The sequence below is a fragment of the Phoca vitulina genome, unplaced genomic scaffold (genome assembly GCF_004348235.1).
Source record: "Phoca vitulina isolate PV1807 unplaced genomic scaffold, GSC_HSeal_1.0 scaffold45, whole genome shotgun sequence".
In the NCBI taxonomy this organism is placed as follows: domain Eukaryota; kingdom Metazoa; phylum Chordata; class Mammalia; order Carnivora; family Phocidae; genus Phoca; species Phoca vitulina.
In genome coordinates this window covers 10,046,699-10,062,928 of record NW_022589748.1, presented here as the reverse complement: position 1 = coordinate 10,062,928, position 16,230 = coordinate 10,046,699, and the positions used below count along the sequence as shown (strand labels likewise).

General features: G+C 45.9%; 1 protein-coding gene across 5 annotated transcripts in view; it reads left to right on the top strand.

Annotated features, from left to right (window-relative positions):
- The window catches only part of SRCAP (Snf2 related CREBBP activator protein), a 32,528-nt gene that overhangs the window by 13,239 nt on the left and 3,059 nt on the right, over positions 1-16,230 (top strand). For 3 of the 5 annotated variants that reach the window (XM_032430696.1, XM_032430697.1, XM_032430698.1), the window contains exons 17-33: positions 848-984; positions 1,074-1,260; positions 2,736-2,905; positions 3,302-3,567; positions 3,778-4,062; positions 4,558-4,722; positions 4,998-5,183; positions 5,402-5,668; positions 6,016-7,523; positions 10,626-10,891; positions 11,011-11,213; positions 13,065-13,234; positions 13,385-13,581; positions 13,677-13,791; positions 14,205-14,324; positions 15,711-15,905; positions 16,058-16,141. In XM_032430696.1, coding sequence (XP_032286587.1) covers positions 848-984; positions 1,074-1,260; positions 2,736-2,905; positions 3,302-3,567; positions 3,778-4,062; positions 4,558-4,722; positions 4,998-5,183; positions 5,402-5,668; positions 6,016-7,523; positions 10,626-10,891; positions 11,011-11,213; positions 13,065-13,234; positions 13,385-13,581; positions 13,677-13,791; positions 14,205-14,324; positions 15,711-15,905; positions 16,058-16,141 — 4,521 coding nt within the window. The remainder of the gene's footprint in view (positions 1-847; positions 985-1,073; positions 1,261-2,735; positions 2,906-3,301; positions 3,568-3,777; positions 4,063-4,557; positions 4,723-4,997; positions 5,184-5,401; positions 5,669-6,015; positions 7,524-10,625; positions 10,892-11,010; positions 11,214-13,064; positions 13,235-13,384; positions 13,582-13,676; positions 13,792-14,204; positions 14,325-15,710; positions 15,906-16,057; positions 16,142-16,230) is intronic. The other 2 variants (XM_032430699.1, XM_032430700.1) reach the window with 2 other exon arrangements.

Here is a 16,230-nt window from a genome sequence, read left to right as displayed (position 1 = left end):
CTGAGATCATGACCTGAGCTGAAATCAAAAGTCAGACACTCAACTGCTTTGTCCAGTTTCTAAGTAACATGTCTCAGCGTACTGATGAGACAACTCTTTTGTCTCAGTTTATATGTCTTAAGACTTTAAAGACACTCTGATTTATATTTTTACTCTTAACCAGTCAAGCTGTATTTTAAATTTCTGACTTGATATTTTTAATTCAGAGTTTCTCTTGAATACACTCTATTTAAGCCAAATATCTCAAGTCTTAAAGCCTACTATTTCTGCTCCATTTTGTTCAATCACACCGTTACCTTGGTACATCAAACTAGAAACCAGAGTTGTCTTTAGCTATGTCTCTTTCTTTCATTATATTTCTATTTTCCATTTCTTCCATGTCATAAAGACCATGTCCTATCAGATTTTACCTCTTCGGATTTCAGACTTGCCTTTTGTTTTCTATGCTGCTGTCACTGCCACAGTTTTTGTTCTCAGCTTCTCTCCTGGATTTACTTTCATAATATTATAAATTTACAGTTCCTCCTTGGAATGTAATTTGAGTCCTCTTTTCTGCATAGTTACTCTGCCCTCAGTGTCTTTTTTTTTTTTTTTTAAGCGTTTCTTAAGCAGTGGTATTATCATCTTTATATGTCTCTTTCAACAGACAGTAAAGTCCTGAGAGGAGGGCTTACATTTGATTCCTCTTTGTGTGATTGATTCCTGGCATGCTTCATGGCTTCATGAGTGTTTACTGAAGGGCTGAGCCAGGGTTCTGCTGGACATCAGGCCAAGACCCAGCTAGAAGGGCTAGGCTGGGGCTCAGTGCCCTCGTTCTCCTGTCAGCATCCTGCTTATTTACTTTTAGGTTTTGCGGCCTTTTTTGCTGCGCCGAGTTAAGGTGGATGTTGAGAAGCAGATGCCTAAAAAATATGAGCATGTTATCCGCTGCCGGCTCTCCAAGCGTCAGCGCTGTCTCTATGATGACTTCATGGCACAGACCACGTAAGGGAGGATCGAGGGTGGGTCTTGGGGCCCTATATTGGAACAGATGTGATTGTCAGGATGCCCCATTTATTTTTCCTCTCTCCCAGAACTAAGGAGACACTAGCTACAGGCCATTTCATGAGTGTCATCAACATCTTGATGCAGCTGCGAAAAGTCTGCAATCATCCAAACCTGTTTGACCCTCGACCTGTTACCTCCCCCTTCATCACCCCAGGAATTTGCTTCAGCACCGCCTCTCTGGTGCTAAGGGCCACTGATGTCCACCCCCTCCAGGTAAGTTGTTCCCAAGGTTATTGGCCCTACCCCCAACCCTGCATCCTTTTCTTTAGGCAGGAGTCCGACCTTTTGCATCCTTCCCTCCTTGTAAACTGAGCACTGTTCCCCTAGTTTCATCGTTTTCTAGCTGTGTGCCTTAGGGCAAGGTAATTATTAATTGATCTCTAATCCTAAGTTTGCTTGCCCTTGAAAGTAGGGATTATAAAGGCCATATTATCTGCGGTATGTTTGTGAAAATTGTGTTAATATTTTTGAAAGTGCCTGGCATGTTAGTGATACTTAAATATTATTTTGTTTTCCTGTTCCTTCTCTCTTTTTGACCACTTTTCCCCCCAAAACTTTTGGTTTTGTTGTGGTAAAATACACAAATTTTACCATTTTAATCATTTTTAAGGATATGTTTTAGTGGCATGGGTACATTCACATTGTTGTGTGACCACCGCCACCATCCATCTTCAAAACTTTTTTCATCTTTCCAAATTGAAACACCATGCACACTAAATGATAACTCCTCATTCTCCCCTTTCCCCCAGCCCTTGGCAGCCACCACTCTACTTTGTCTAAGTTTGAGTATTCTGGGTACTCATTATAAATAGGATCATATGGTATTTGTCCTTTTGTGACTGGCTTATTTCACTCAGCAGATTGTTTTCCAGGTTCATTTTGTAGCATGTGCCAGAATTTCCTTCCTTGTTTGAGTGTTGCTGCTTTATATCTGTGTCTATATATCCATATATATTTACACTTATACATGTGTATATACTGCATTTTGTTCATTTGTTTATCCATCAATGGACACTTTGGGTTATTTTCACCTTCTGGCTATTATAAATAATGCTACAGTGAACATGGATGTACAAATACCAGTTTGAGTCCCTGCTTTCAATTCTTTTGGGTACATACCTGGACACAGAATTGCTGGATCATATGGTAGTTTTATTTTTAATTTTTGAGGAACCGCCGTAGTATTTTCCATAGTGGCTGCTCCATTTCACATTGCCACAAGCAGTGCACAGGGTTCTGATTTCTCCACATCATTGCTAGCACCTGGTATTTTCTGTTTTATTATAATAGCCGTCTTAACAGGTGTGAGATGGCGGTACCTTGTGATTGTGATTTGCATTTCCCTAATGATTAGTGATGTAGAGCATCTTTTCATGGGCTTATTGTATATTTCCTTTGGAGAAATATCTATTTGGTATATTTGCCTGATTTTTTAATTGGGTAGTTTTGTTGTTGAGTTGTAGGAGTTCTTTATATGTTCTGGATATTAATCTCTTATCAGATACATGATTTGCAAATATTTTGTGCTATTCTGTGACTTGTGTTTTCACTTTGTTGGTAGTATCTTTTGATGCAGTCCAATGATCAGTTTTTTTGTTTTGTTTCCTGTGCTATTGGTGTCATATCCAAGAAATCATTGCCATATTGGTCCCTTTGACACCATGCTTTTGTGTTCCTTCTTGTACCAGCGGATAGACATGGGTCGGTTTGATCTTATTGGCCTGGAGGGTCGTGTGTCTAGATATGAGGCTGACACATTTCTACCCCGGCACCGCCTGTCCCGCCGGGTACTGCTAGAGGTGGCTACTGCTCCTGACCCCCCACCCCGGCCCAAACCAGTCAAGATGAAGGTCAACAGGTACCAGGGCTGAGGGGTAAAGGGATGGGTTCCTAGAAAAGGTGGCTACAGCTGGCTGGGAGCAGAAATTGGGGTGGAAAGGAGAGAGTTGGAGGCTAGGCTAGAATGTTTATATGGGATGGATGCAAAGTACTGGTGGAATTGGGGGAGAGAAGAGGGTCCTGGGAGGGCCCCTTGTGTTTGTCACTGATTTGTTTTCCCCTTTTTCTGCTTGGTGCTTTTCGGTTATCTTAGATTTCTTTTCCTCTTTCTCCTTTGTGTCTGTCCTTTTCCTTTACTCCCTTGGTTTTTGTTAATCTTTGTCTTATGTTTCTGCTTCATTTTCCTTATTCCTTTCTTTTCCTATTCCTTATTCTCCTTTCCTCCCTACCCACCCTTTTGTTTTTGTTCTTATAGGATGCTGCAACCAGTGCCCAAGCAGGAAGGTCGTACAGTAGTGGTGGTGAACAGCCCACGGACCCCCATGGGCCCTGTCCCGGTCCGACCCCCTCCAGGCCCTGAGCTCTCCACCCAGCCCACCCCTGGCCCAACCCCCCCAGTGCTGCCAGCACCACTGATGGTGTCGGCCTCGCCTGTTGGGCCCCCGCTTGTTCCGGCGTCCCGGCCTCCTGGCCCTGTTCTGTTGCCCCCACTGCAGCCAAACAGTGGGCCTCTGCCCCAGGGTGAGTTACAAGGGGGCCAGCTTGCTTGGGGGTTACCTCAGGCAGATTGTTCAGATTGGGGAAGAAGTAATGAAATTAGAGTGTTGAGGGAGCTAAGTTGGAGACAGAGGTGTGGTGTTTGATGGGTTGGGAGGGTGTATGGAGATTTCTGGGAGCAGGCTAAGGCTCTAGTCAGGGTATATCTGACAGATGTTTGCTTTGTGTCTACAGTGTTGCCATCCCCCCTGGGGGTCCTTAGTGGGACTTCACGGCCTCCTACGCCAACCCTGTCCCTGAAACCGGCCCCACCTGCTCCTGTTCGCCTGAGCCCTGCCCCGCCTCCAGGCTCCTCCAGCCTGTTGAAGCCCCTGACAGTGCCACCAGGCTATACTTTCCCTTCTGCTGCCACCACCACCTCTACCACCACGGCCACTGCTCCCACCACGGCAGTGCCAGCTTCTACTCCTGCACCACAGCGCCTCATCTTGTCTCCTGATATGCAGGCTCGCCTGCCCTGTAAGTTCTCAGGTGTCTGTGAACGAAGGCTTTGAGATGGGAGGAAGGTTTATATGCTATAGGGTTGGAGAAAAGCTCGGGAATGTGAAAGCATAAAATTCTGGTAGTTAATGTACGTGAAGTATTTTGGCATATGGTGGAAATTCATAATCAAGTAAGAGCTGTCAGGGAGTTCTCGGGCTAGTGGGGGAGATGACCCAGAGATGAGTAAGTAGTGGTAAACCTAGTAGTAGGAAGTTATTTGGGGCAAAGGGCAGCATGGAGTTGGGGGTGGTGATTAGCTCAGTACGGTGGCAGGCCATTCGAAGATATAAAGGAGATTGCTAGGCAAACAAGTGGGATTGGAAGGAGCACATCAAAGGCTCAGAGGCTGAGTTTGTTAGAATGTGGTAAATTGAGGGGGGGAGGGTTGGAGGAACTGGAGACCTGTGCTTCGTGGGGCGAAGAGGCCTTAGAGTCCTCCCTGTGTACATTCAGCCCCTTCTTTGTTCCTAGCAGGCGAAGTGGTCAGCATCGGGCAGTTGGCCTCACTGGCACAACGTCCAGTGGCCAGCGCAGGGGGAAGCAAACCTCTCACCTTCCAGATCCAGGGCAACAAGCTGACTTTGACTGGTGCGCAGGTGCGCCAGCTTGCTGTGGGGCAGCCCCGCCCGCTGCAAAGTAGGTAAAACCCACCCCCTGTCCTGCCTTTTTTTTCCTCTTCCTTGTCTCTGTTTTTGTTGTTCTTTTCAGACACAGTCTTTATGTTTCTTTCCCTAGCTTTTGGTGGGTGGGGCCAAAGGGAATCTTTGGAGGGGGTCTTTTGGAAAAGATAGGGATAAGGTCATTCTAGAGAAGTTATTCCCTCTCTGTTCTTTCCTTTTCCTCTTGCCCTTGCCTCTGTCCTCCTCCGGCTGATAGCTGCTTCTCTTTCTCTCTCTCTTCCCTTAACCCAGGGAATGTGGTGCACCTGGTGTCAGCAGGGGGGCAGCACCACCTCATCAGCCAGCCTGCCCATGTGGCTCTCATCCAGGCCGTGGCCCCGACCCCTGGCCCCACCCCTGTCTCTGTGCTGCCTTCTTCGACCCCCAGCACCACCCTTGCCCCCACTGGCCTCAGCCTTCCGCTTGCTGCTAACCAGGGTGAGGCTCCTGGCCTTCCTACTTACTTAGCCCTTGCTGGCCTTGGTCCCTTTAGGCATGCCCTGGGCTACTGTCTGTCCGGCCTTCCCTCAGTGTTGTTTTCCCTTGCCAGTATCTTCAATATCTGTCTGCTACCCTCTCCTGCCCCTGGACTATTTCCATCCTTTGGGTCTCTTGTCTCTTTTCTACCTTTCCCTCAATGTAGCTTCCTCTTGCAGTGCCACCAACCATGGTGAATAATACAGGCGTGGTGAAGATTGTAGTGAGACAGGCCCCTCGGGATGGACTGACTCCTGTTCCTCCGTTGGCCCCAGCACCCCGGCCTCCGAGTTCTGGGCTTCCAGCTGTGTTGACTCCACGCCCCACATTAACCCCTGGCCGGCTGCCCACACCTACTCTGGGTACTGCCCGGTCCCCCATCCCCACGTCCACTCTGGTGAGGCCCCTTCTCAAGCTGGTCCACAGTCCTTCGCCCGAAGTCAGTGGTGAGTCCAGGTGGCTAAGAGCAGATGTTTTTGCCAGGAATGGACATAGGGTGGTCCGGAGGATTTCTTAGTCACAATAGATTTCTAGTTTATCAGCATACTGACTCGGTTTGTAGTGGACCCCAGAACTAGGGTGCTGAGGTCTTGCCTTATCTTAGAGTATGCTTCTTAGAATCTTGGAGGGAAAGGAAATGTTAAGTTGTCAGAGTCCTTGAATCTTTGACGTCACAGGGTGGGAGTGAAGGTTTTCTGGGAAAGGGATGAAGCGTGGGGGTAAGGGGAAGGGTGGGACAGGGTAATAGAGCAAGAAAAGAATTCTGGGGCTAACTCATCCTCTGTCTCCACAGCTTCAGCACCCGGAGCTGCTCCCTTGACCATCTCTTCTCCTCTCCCTGTGCAGTCCTCACTCCCTGGGCCAGCCTCTTCTCCAATGCCAGTTCCCAATTCCTCCCCCCTTGCTAGTCCTGTGTCCTCTACAGTCTCCGTTCCAGTGTCATCTTCACTTCCCATCTCTGTCTCCACCACGCCTCCTGCCCCAGCCTCAGCTCCACTCACCATCCCCATCTCAACCCCCTTGCCTGTTTCGGCTTCTGGCCCAGCTCTGTTGACCAATGTGACTCCAACACTGGCACCTGTTGTCTCAGCGGCTCCTGGACCTCCCTCTTTGGCACCAGCTGGGGCTTCCCCGTCACCGTCAGCTTTGACTCTAGGTTTGGCCACAACTCCACCCCTGTCTTCATCTCAGGCACCTGGTCACCCTCTGTTGTTGGCTCCAGCCTCTTCACATGTTCCAGGCTTGAACTCAGCTGTGGCCCCAACATGTTCACCTGTCCTGGTACCAGCTTCTGCTCTGGCCAGTCCTTTTCCGGCAGCACCAAATCCAGCTCCAGCTCAGGCTTCCCTTCTGGCTCCAGCACCTTCTGCATCTCAGGCTCTAGCCACTTCTTTGGCTCCCATGGTGGCTCCACAGACAGCAATCCTGGCTCCTTCTCCAGCTCCTTCTCTGGCTCCTCTTCCAGTCCTGGCTCCATCACCAGGTCCTGCTCCCCTCCTGGCTCCATCGCAGACTCCAGTTCCAGTTCTGGCTTCTTCATCTACTCCAGGAACCTCTTTAGCTTCAGCTTCTTCACTGGTGCCAGCCCCAACTCCTCTGTTGGCTCCATCATCAACTCAGACCATGGTACCAGCCCCGGTTCCATCACCTCTCCCAAGCCCGGCTTCTACGCAGACACTGGCCTTAGCCCCAGCTTTAGCATCCACTCTTGGTGGTTCATCTCCATCTCAGACCCTCTCTTTGGGAACGGGGAACCCTCAGGGGCCTTTTCCAGCTCAGACATTGTCATTGACTCCAGCGTCATCCCTAGTACCAGCTCCAGCCCAGACATTGTCTTTGGCGCCAGGACCACCCCTGGGTCCATCGCAGACGCTGTCTCTGGCTCCAGCACCCCCTTTGACTCCAGCTTCTCCGATGGGCCCAGCCCCAGCTCACACGCTGACTTTGGCTCCAGTATCGTCATCTGCTTCACTCCTGACCCCAGCTTCAGTGCAAACGTTGACCTTGAGCCCTGCCCCAGTTCCGGTGTCCACCTTGGGTCCAGCTGCAGCCCAGACTCTGGCACTGGCCCCGGTCTCAACACAGGCTTCCGCTTCCCAGACATCCTCCCTTATGGTTTCGGCATCTGGCGCTGCTCCCTTGCCCGTCACCATGGTATCCCGGCTGCCTGTTTCCAAGGATGAGCCTGAGACGCTGACATTGCGCCCCGGTCCCCCCAGTCCTCCATCCACTGCTACCTCGTTCAGTGGTCCCCGGCCTCGACGCCAGCCCCCACCACCACCTCGTTCCCCTTTCTATCTGGTAAGTTTTCCTCCCTCAGAGAGAGGGAACAGGAAGTTGGGTTTCTTTGGAGTGTTGGTAGAGTGGATGGAACAGAACGATGTTACTTTTATCTTGGTAAATTACAAAGCCTAGTTTTGTGGACCTGATACTTGAGTGTGCAGTTGGACAAGTCCCTTCTCTTCCCTGGCCCTGTCCTCTTATCTGTATAATGGGAATAATAATCTATATTTTGCCTTTCTCAGAGGAGTAATTGAGGATCTAACGTGCTTTTAAACTATGAAGAATTACTGATATGTTCAAGGCTGCCTTGTTACTGTTGGTCTTTTTGGTATTTGATTATTCTTGAGTCAGTGTTGGCATCTAATTGCCTCATTTTACAGATGAAGAAACTAGTCCGCTAAATGATGTTATAAAGGTGACACAACTTGTGAGAACTCAAATGTGTTGACTCCATTGCTTTCTCCTCTTCCACACAAGAGGTATTCCTCAGAGATAGGAAGACTTTTCTCAGTTGCTAAAACCATCACAGTTGTCAAGTATTTGAACTTCTGAGGGGGGGTGACAACATAGAATACAGTTCCTTTAAAGATCACAAGCCGCTGACTAATGGTTATTTCTTGTAGGCTTTTTTTTTTTTTTTTTTTTTTTTTTTACCTCCACGGTGATCAAGTGGGCAATAAAAAGAACTGTTTCTTGTCCTTCCATGAACTTTGTGGTAGCCATTTTTTTTCTTTTACATGTAAGGCTGCATATATGTTTGGTTAAGTTAAACTCACAGCTCAAATTAAATAATCCGGGAGGTAATAGGAAGAAAGATTGAGTGACTTGTTCCAGGACCTCTGTTTTTTTCTCCCTTTAAAATAAAGGGAGCTGCTTCTTACTCAGAGCTGCTGCTTATTTTTTGCCTCAGTCCCAGGCCCCCACTCCAGCAGTGCCATTAACTCCACCTTTGGTCTTTTTCTAATGCTACCAGGTTGGTCTGGCTTGTTGAAAGTAGAGAGAAGAGAGCTAGATCCTAGCCCAAGAGTGGCAACTCCATGGTCTGTGCTAAATTTTGGTTGCTTTGCAAGTATGTAGAAGCTTCTTAACACTTTTTTTCTTGAAACAGTTTGACATAAAGATCACATACCATACAGCTTACCCATGTAAAATGTATAATTTAGTGGCTTTTAGTATATTCACATAGGTTGCAACCATCACTGTAAGTGACTTTAAAACATTTTCATGGTCCTGAAAAGAAACCCCACACACCCTTAGCCATCATATTCCAACCCTTCCATCTCTTCTAACTTTAGGCAAGCACTAATCTTTGTCTCTTTAGATTTGCCCATGGAGTTAATACGGTATTTGGTCTTTTGTGACTGGCTCTCTTCATTTCATTTTCATTTTTTTCATGTTTTTGAGGTTCATCCACATTGTAGCATATGTTGGAATTTTTTTTATTGTTGATTAACATTCCATTGTGTGGATATACATTTTATGTATCTGTTCATCAGTAGATGGACACGTTTGGAATATTTCTCCTTTTTGGCTGTTGTGAATAATGGTGCTATGAACATTCACTTGTAAGATTTTGTGTCTTCATATGTTTCCAGTTACATTGGATGTATGCCTAGGAGCAGAATTACTGAGTCAGAAAGTAGCTATGTTTAACTGTTTGAAGAACTATCAGACTGTTTTCCAAAGTGGCTATACCGTTTTATATTCCCACCAGCAGCACATCAGGGTTCTAGGTTCTCCACATCTTTGCCAACACTTGCTATTACTTGTCTTTTTGATTATAGCTATCCTAGTGGGTGTGAAGTGGTATCTTGTGGTTTTGATTGGTGTTTTCCTAATGGCCAGTGATGTTGACCATCTTTTCAGTGGTTGGCCGTTTGTGTATCTTCTTTGAAGAAATGTTAGATATTCAGATCCTTTGTGTTTCTAATTTATTTTTTTAAATTTATTTTCAGAATTTTTTTGATTTTAAGTAAATTCTGTGCCCACCCTGGGGCTTGAATTCACAACCCTGAGATCAAGATCAAGACCATGCTCTACCAACTGAGCCAGCCAGGCGCCCCTACCCTTTTTATTTGGGTTATTTTCCTGATTTGAAAGAGTTCTTTATATATTGTGGATACAAATACTTTTTCAGATACATGATTTGCAAATATTTTCTCCTTTGCTACTACTTTTGAGAGCTGGCCTGTTCTGCTAGGATGCTTTCCTTTTTTACCTTGATCACCAGGAGCTTAAGAGGTCAAGTTTAAGGGAGCGGTCAAGAAGGTAGATTTGGGACATTGCTTTTTTTCAGGACCATCTCCTAGGGTCCCATTTCCTTCATTTGTTCATTCTAATAGCAGCTATTTATTGAGAGCCTACTTGGTGCCAGATAACTGAGCTACGTAGTGGGTGGTTATAGTGAGCAAGATCAGATCCGGTTCGTGTTATGGTTAGTTTCGTGGATAGAAGACATTAGTCAAAGACTCATACAGATGTAAAAGTACCAATCTGGTAAGTGCTGCAAAAAAAGAGGTAGTTTTATAGCCTGTGAAACCTGAAGTGCTAGTGATGGGAAAAGACTGGGTCAAAGTCCTACAGATTTCCTATCTGCCCCTTTTCTCTCTTAGGGTGATGAAGTCTAGATGTGTGATTAGCTTTTCCCATCCTACCCCATTCCAGTTTGGCCGTTGGCAGAAACCTGCCATGGATTTGATTAGCCACTCTGTCCTGCTCAGTGATTGGAGGAGGGTTTTTAATAATTGTTTTGGATCCACTTCAAGAAGGCAAATTAACTTGAATGTTGTGGAATAAGTGTTAAGAAACTTCCCAGAAATCATTTATTTTATGAACTTATTAGATACACAGATCTTAAATTTGAATATTCAGGCATTCTGTTTTGGTAGCATGCAAAGGAAGATCAGTTTTTTTTGCCGAGAAGTTATTTCATATAACATTTGAAAGGAGCAATTCTCATTATTGACAACTTGAAAACCACTAAAAGTGTAATGTAGTTTTGAATCCTGTGGTTTCTATAGGTTATGTTTAATTCTGGGATGAATGGTCAGGTTTTCTATGAGGACACTGATTACTTTTTCTGTGTTTTTGTTTTTGTTTTTGTTTTTCTTTCATCCCCAGGACTCTCTGGAGGAAAAGCGGAAGCGGCAGCGGTCTGAACGCCTGGAACGGATTTTCCAACTTAGTGAGGCTCATGGGGCCCTGGCACCTGTGTATGGGACTGAAGTCCTGGATTTCTGTACCCTGCCCCAACCTGTTGCCAGCCCCATCGGCCCTCGTTCTCCTGGCCCCAGCCACCCCACCTTTTGGACTTATACCGAGGCTGCCCGCCAGGCTGTACTGTTTCCCCAGCAACGACTAGACCAGCTGTCAGAAATCATTGAGAGGTTGGCAGAAGCGGGTCTTGGGGCCTCTGAGTGGATGTAGTGGTTAGGGCTGGTGAAGGTGCACTTTTGGGGCCTTTCAGAATTCCATCTTTTATACTGCTTGCCTTCTTCCTTCACAGGTTCATCTTTGTCATGCCTCCTGTGGAGGCACCTCCCCCTTCCCTGCATGCCTGCCACCCACCTCCTTGGCTGGCCCCACGTCAGGCAGCCTTCCAGGAGCAGTTGGCCTGTGAGCTCTGGCCCCGGGCTCGTCCTTTGCACCGTATTGTGTGTAATATGCGCACCCAGTTCCCTGACTTGAGGCTCATCCAGTATGATTGTGGTAAGTTCATTGATCAGTGAGGATCCCTTGACTTTTTTTTCTCCTCTGTTAGTAGCACTATATCAAAGGGATGCTATACATAGATTTTTGTGAATTTCGTTAAACATTAGACAGTTTTTCAGGCTATGCTTATAGGCAAGATGGAGAAGTGTAGGCCTTATGGATTCTTGGCATTCATGAATTTGACTTTGATGACAGTTGAAAATGTGTGCTAACTCATTCATTCAGTAATTATTTTCTATTTGTTGTATTTTGCTGATCATTTGGGATACAGTGGCAAATAAGATAGCGCAGCAGAGGATTTTCAGATTTGTGGGGAAAGGTGCAAGGTGGTAAAAGACTGCACAGTAAATAGTAAGTTTTGTTTTGGGAAAACACAAGGATTTTCCTGTCTTTGGTTAGAATCTTGTTGGTTAGAATGCATTTGGCTGTGGAGTAATGGAAAATTGACCAATAGTGGCTTCACCCGCAAGCATTTATTGTTTCCTTAATGAGAAATTCTGAGAATAGTGGTATATGACTGGTTCAGCTTACTGATGTTTTCATGGACCCAGGACCTTCTGGTCTTTCTGCATCCTTAGCTTTTATCTTTTTATTCTCATGTTTATTTCTTGATGGTCTTATCATGGCTGCCACACAACTCCAGGGAGCACTGCAATGCTCTGAGCAGGAAGCAGGGCTTGAGATAAAATATTCTCAGCAAGTTTCTCTTTTTGGGGAATGGGGAGAAAGTTCTCCCTATTGACTGTGCTTCACAGCTCACTGCCTTAATTTGGGCCATATGCCCATCCCTAGAATAATCACTGACAAAGGGAAATGGCAAAGAGGAACTACGGCTTTTTTAGACCAATCATGATTTATCTTTTGGGGTTGGGTTGGGGCTTATCATCCCTGGAATCAAGGGATCTCTGCCAGCGTGTCTACAATGTAAATCAGGTTCTATTAATCAAGAATATCTTTTGGGCAGTAGTGAATTGTTTCTGCCACAACCCAGCAGAGATATTTCTGTAGTAACATATTTGGAGATTTTTTAAATGGCCTTAGAATATAAGACAGCAAAATTTTTATTAATACATACACTCAAAAAATATTTTCATAAAAAAACAATTGTGTAACATTTCAAACCATTTAGAGTAGATGAAAGTCTTTGTTAAAAGCGTTGAAACTGATTTACCAGAAACATTGTAGAAGGTATTTCTGTGTTTGATGGGAGGTTGAACTAGATAACTTCATAAGATCCTCTCTCCGTGGTTCTGATCTCAGGGGTCTTCAATCCTTGTATGTAAGTCATGACATCCAATGGATGTTGTTGATGTCTGTCCTGTGAATCTGTTTTGTGTTTTAGGTGGCATAACTCAGTGTAGTTCTTAAGGATTTTCTTCCTGCTCATACACCATTGAGGGTTCACTTTTTTCCAAGGTGTCTATATGTTATCCTACCCCTGGTTAGACACAGAAGATAGATCCAAGACAGGAGCAGACTGAGGAGGAGGATCCCATAAGGGAATAAAATAAAGTTAAATATTTCTTTAAAAATAATTTATTTTAGAAAAAGAGCACATTTATGGGGGTGGGATGGGGAGGGAGAGAGAATCTGAAGCAGACTCTGCGCTGAGCACAGAGCCCAACACAGGGCTCAATCTCATGACCCTGAGATCATGACCTGAGCCGAAACCAAGAGTCAGACACTGAGCCACCCAGGTGCCCCTAAAGTTAAATATTTTTGATCTCCTAGGCTAATTGAAACCCTCATCTAAAGGTTTTATTATTTTTCAACCACAGTCTTTCAGTGCTAAGCGTTCTTCCTATTCTAGCATATAACAAGCTCCCTGTACCCTTCATTTTTCTTCAGGAAAGTTGCAGACATTGGCAGTGCTGTTGCGACAGCTCAAGGCGGAGGGCCACCGGGTGCTCATATTCACCCAGATGACCCGGATGCTGGATGTATTGGAACAGTTTCTCACCTACCATGGCCACCTCTACTTGCGTCTGGATGGGTCTACTAGAGTTGAACAGAGACAGGTAACCCCAGGCATCTGCAGCCCTTCAAGGCCCACCTCAGCTATTATCTCCCATTTTGCAGACCTTAGGGTTCCAGAAGGGGCACCACTAAGCCTTCGGTCTGTTTCAGAGGATACATCTCCTGATACTGTCTTTTTTCTTTCTCTCTAGGCTTTGATGGAACGATTCAATGCAGACAAACGCATATTCTGCTTCATCCTTTCAACTCGGAGTGGGGGTGTGGGTGTGAACCTGACAGGAGCAGACACTGTTGTTTTTTATGACAGCGACTGGAATCCCACCATGGATGCTCAGGCCCAGGATCGCTGTCACCGAATTGGCCAGACCCGAGATGTCCACATCTACAGGTATTGCCTAGTGTCCCCTCACCTTGCATCCTCTTTACTGATAGGATTTTATTAATGTATTTGGCTGTTTACACATGGCCTTCATCACTCCCTAGACTTATCAGTGAACGGACAGTGGAGGAGAACATCCTAAAAAAGGCAAATCAGAAGAGAATGTTGGGAGACATGGCCATTGAGGGAGGCAACTTCACCACAGCCTATTTTAAACAGGTACTAAGATCTCCCAGTCTATGCGGGAGAGAACTGCTATGCCCACAGGAGTTGCTCCTGCTTATTAAACTGGATGCTGGGGCGCCTGGGTGACTCAGTCAGTGAAGCGTCCATTCTTGGTTTCGGCTCAGGCTGTGATTTTGTGGGATTGAGCCCCACATTGGGCTCCACGCTCAGCAAGGAGTCTGCTTGAAAGATTCTCTTCCTGTGCCCCTCCCCTCAAATGTGTGTGCTCTCTCTTTCTTTCTAAGATAAATAAATCTTTTAAAAAAATAAAGAAGATGCTTTGGTCTCCACAGATCTGCCTATTCAACTAGTGGCAATTTCTGATTATTTCTAAGAGCTATTATCTCATAGTAGACTGGGGCCCAGCATTCCATGGGCTCTGACACTTCTTCCTGTTCTCTCCAAAGCAGACCATCCGAGAGCTGTTTGATATGCCCCTGGAAGAGCCATCTGGCTCATCTGTACCCTCTGCCCCTGAAGAGGAAGAAGAGACTGTGGCCAGCAAGCAGACCCATATCCTGGAGCAGGTGAAAAAAGAGCAGGCAATCTCTATAGAGTAGAGCTAATAGTTACGGTGTGGGTTTTCCAGGGGGAAAGAATGTTTCTGCTGCTTCTCAGATGACTGTTGGCCTTTAATAGTTGTGAGTAGATTGCTTATTCGTTCATAAGATTTCATAGAAGAAAGACAGGATTTGGAATTCTCAGTTACAGGTTTGAATTCTAACAGCACTTCTTACTAATTGTGTTTGTTGAGCAAGTCTGCTTAATCTTCTGAGCCTGGAATCAATCTTTTCACTTTTCTGAACTGCTAATGGGAAGGAAGTAACAGGATGAAATGGAATAGTGGATGTAAGAAGTGCTTTTTATGTGGTATAATCTCTTGTTTTCCAAACACTGATGGGTGCTTAGAATCAGTTGGGGAACCTTTTGGCTTTTTATTTTTTTAAGTAGGCTCCACACCCAATGTGGGGCTTGACAAACTCACAACCTTGAGATTAAGAGTCGCATGCTCTACTTACTGAGCCAGCCAGGTGCCCCTGGAGAGCTTTTTTTTAAAGGACTGATTACTGGGATCTGATCTGAGAATCTACTAAATTGTGACTTTGGGGGGCAAAGGCTGGGCATTTGTATTTTTTCAGAAGTAGATGTTAGACAAATACATAAATAAAATCTTGGGGGGAAAAATAAGTAGATGTCAGGAACTACAGGGTACAGTACTGTGGAGGTGTTTTTCCCTACCAGGTGCCGTCCCCTCATTGTTGAGCACACTCTAGGTTGCATCCCTTGGTGACTTTGGTGTGAGCTTTCTGGATATTAATCACAGGGGAAAATCAGAGGTGGTTAGTCTGTTGTCAAGAGGTATCTCAGTGCAAAAAAAGAATTAGGGATTTTTTGTGTTTAAGGCTTTCTGGGACTGCTCTTTTGAGGAGATCTAAGACTGACTTGAATGGAAAAGGAAGCAGAACTAGAGGTTTCTAAAACAGTTACTTTCGGGGTGCCTGGGTGGCTCAGTCATTAAGCGTCTGCCTTCGACTCAGGTCATGATCCCAGGGTCCTGGGATCGAGCCCCGCATCAGGCTCCCTGCTCTGTGGGAGGCTTGCTTCTCCCTCTTCCCCTCCCCTTGCTTGTGTTCCCTCTCTCGCTGTGTCTCTCTCTGTCAAATGAATAAATAAAAATCTTTAAAAAAAACAAAAAAAGTAGTTACTTTCACACTGGTGGGCTTCCGAGTGAAATATGGTTCATCCTATGTGGAATACTGCATTGTTTTGATAACTTTGAGGGCTCAGAAGAGAGTTGAGTTCAGTTATATACCTGGTTCGATATAAAAGGGGCCTCAAATTTTTGTCAGAATCAAACCACAGGATGTAGAGTTCTTTAATTCTCCTGGTTATTCTTCCTCACATCTTTGCAGGCACTGTGTCGGGCAGAGGATGAAGAGGATATCCGTGCGGCCACCCAGGCCAAGGCCGAACAGGTGGCTGAACTTGCAGAATTCAATGAGAATGATGGGTTTCCTGCTGGTGAGGGAGAGGAGGCCAGCCGGCCTGGGGCTGAGGATGAAGAGATGTCCCGAGCTGAGCAGGAAATCGCTGCCCTTGTAGAACAGGTCAGTGTTGTACCCAGTAGTTCTCAACTTCACCCTTCACAATTTCTTCCTCTGGACCTTGTGGTCCTCCTCCTATCTTCTCTGGTGAAAATAAGGGTGATGGGCCCTGGTTACCAAGTCCCTACGTTCATCACCACTGCTCCTTCCCACAGCTGACCCCCATTGAGCGCTATGCCATGAAATTCTTGGAAGCTTCACTGGAGGAGGTGAGCCGAGAGGAGCTCAAGCAGGCAGAAGTGAGTATTTCTAGGGAGTGGGGACGGAAGTGAAAAGTGGCTGCTTTCTACCCACTTCCCACCCTGCTTGCTTCCCTCTGACCACCCAC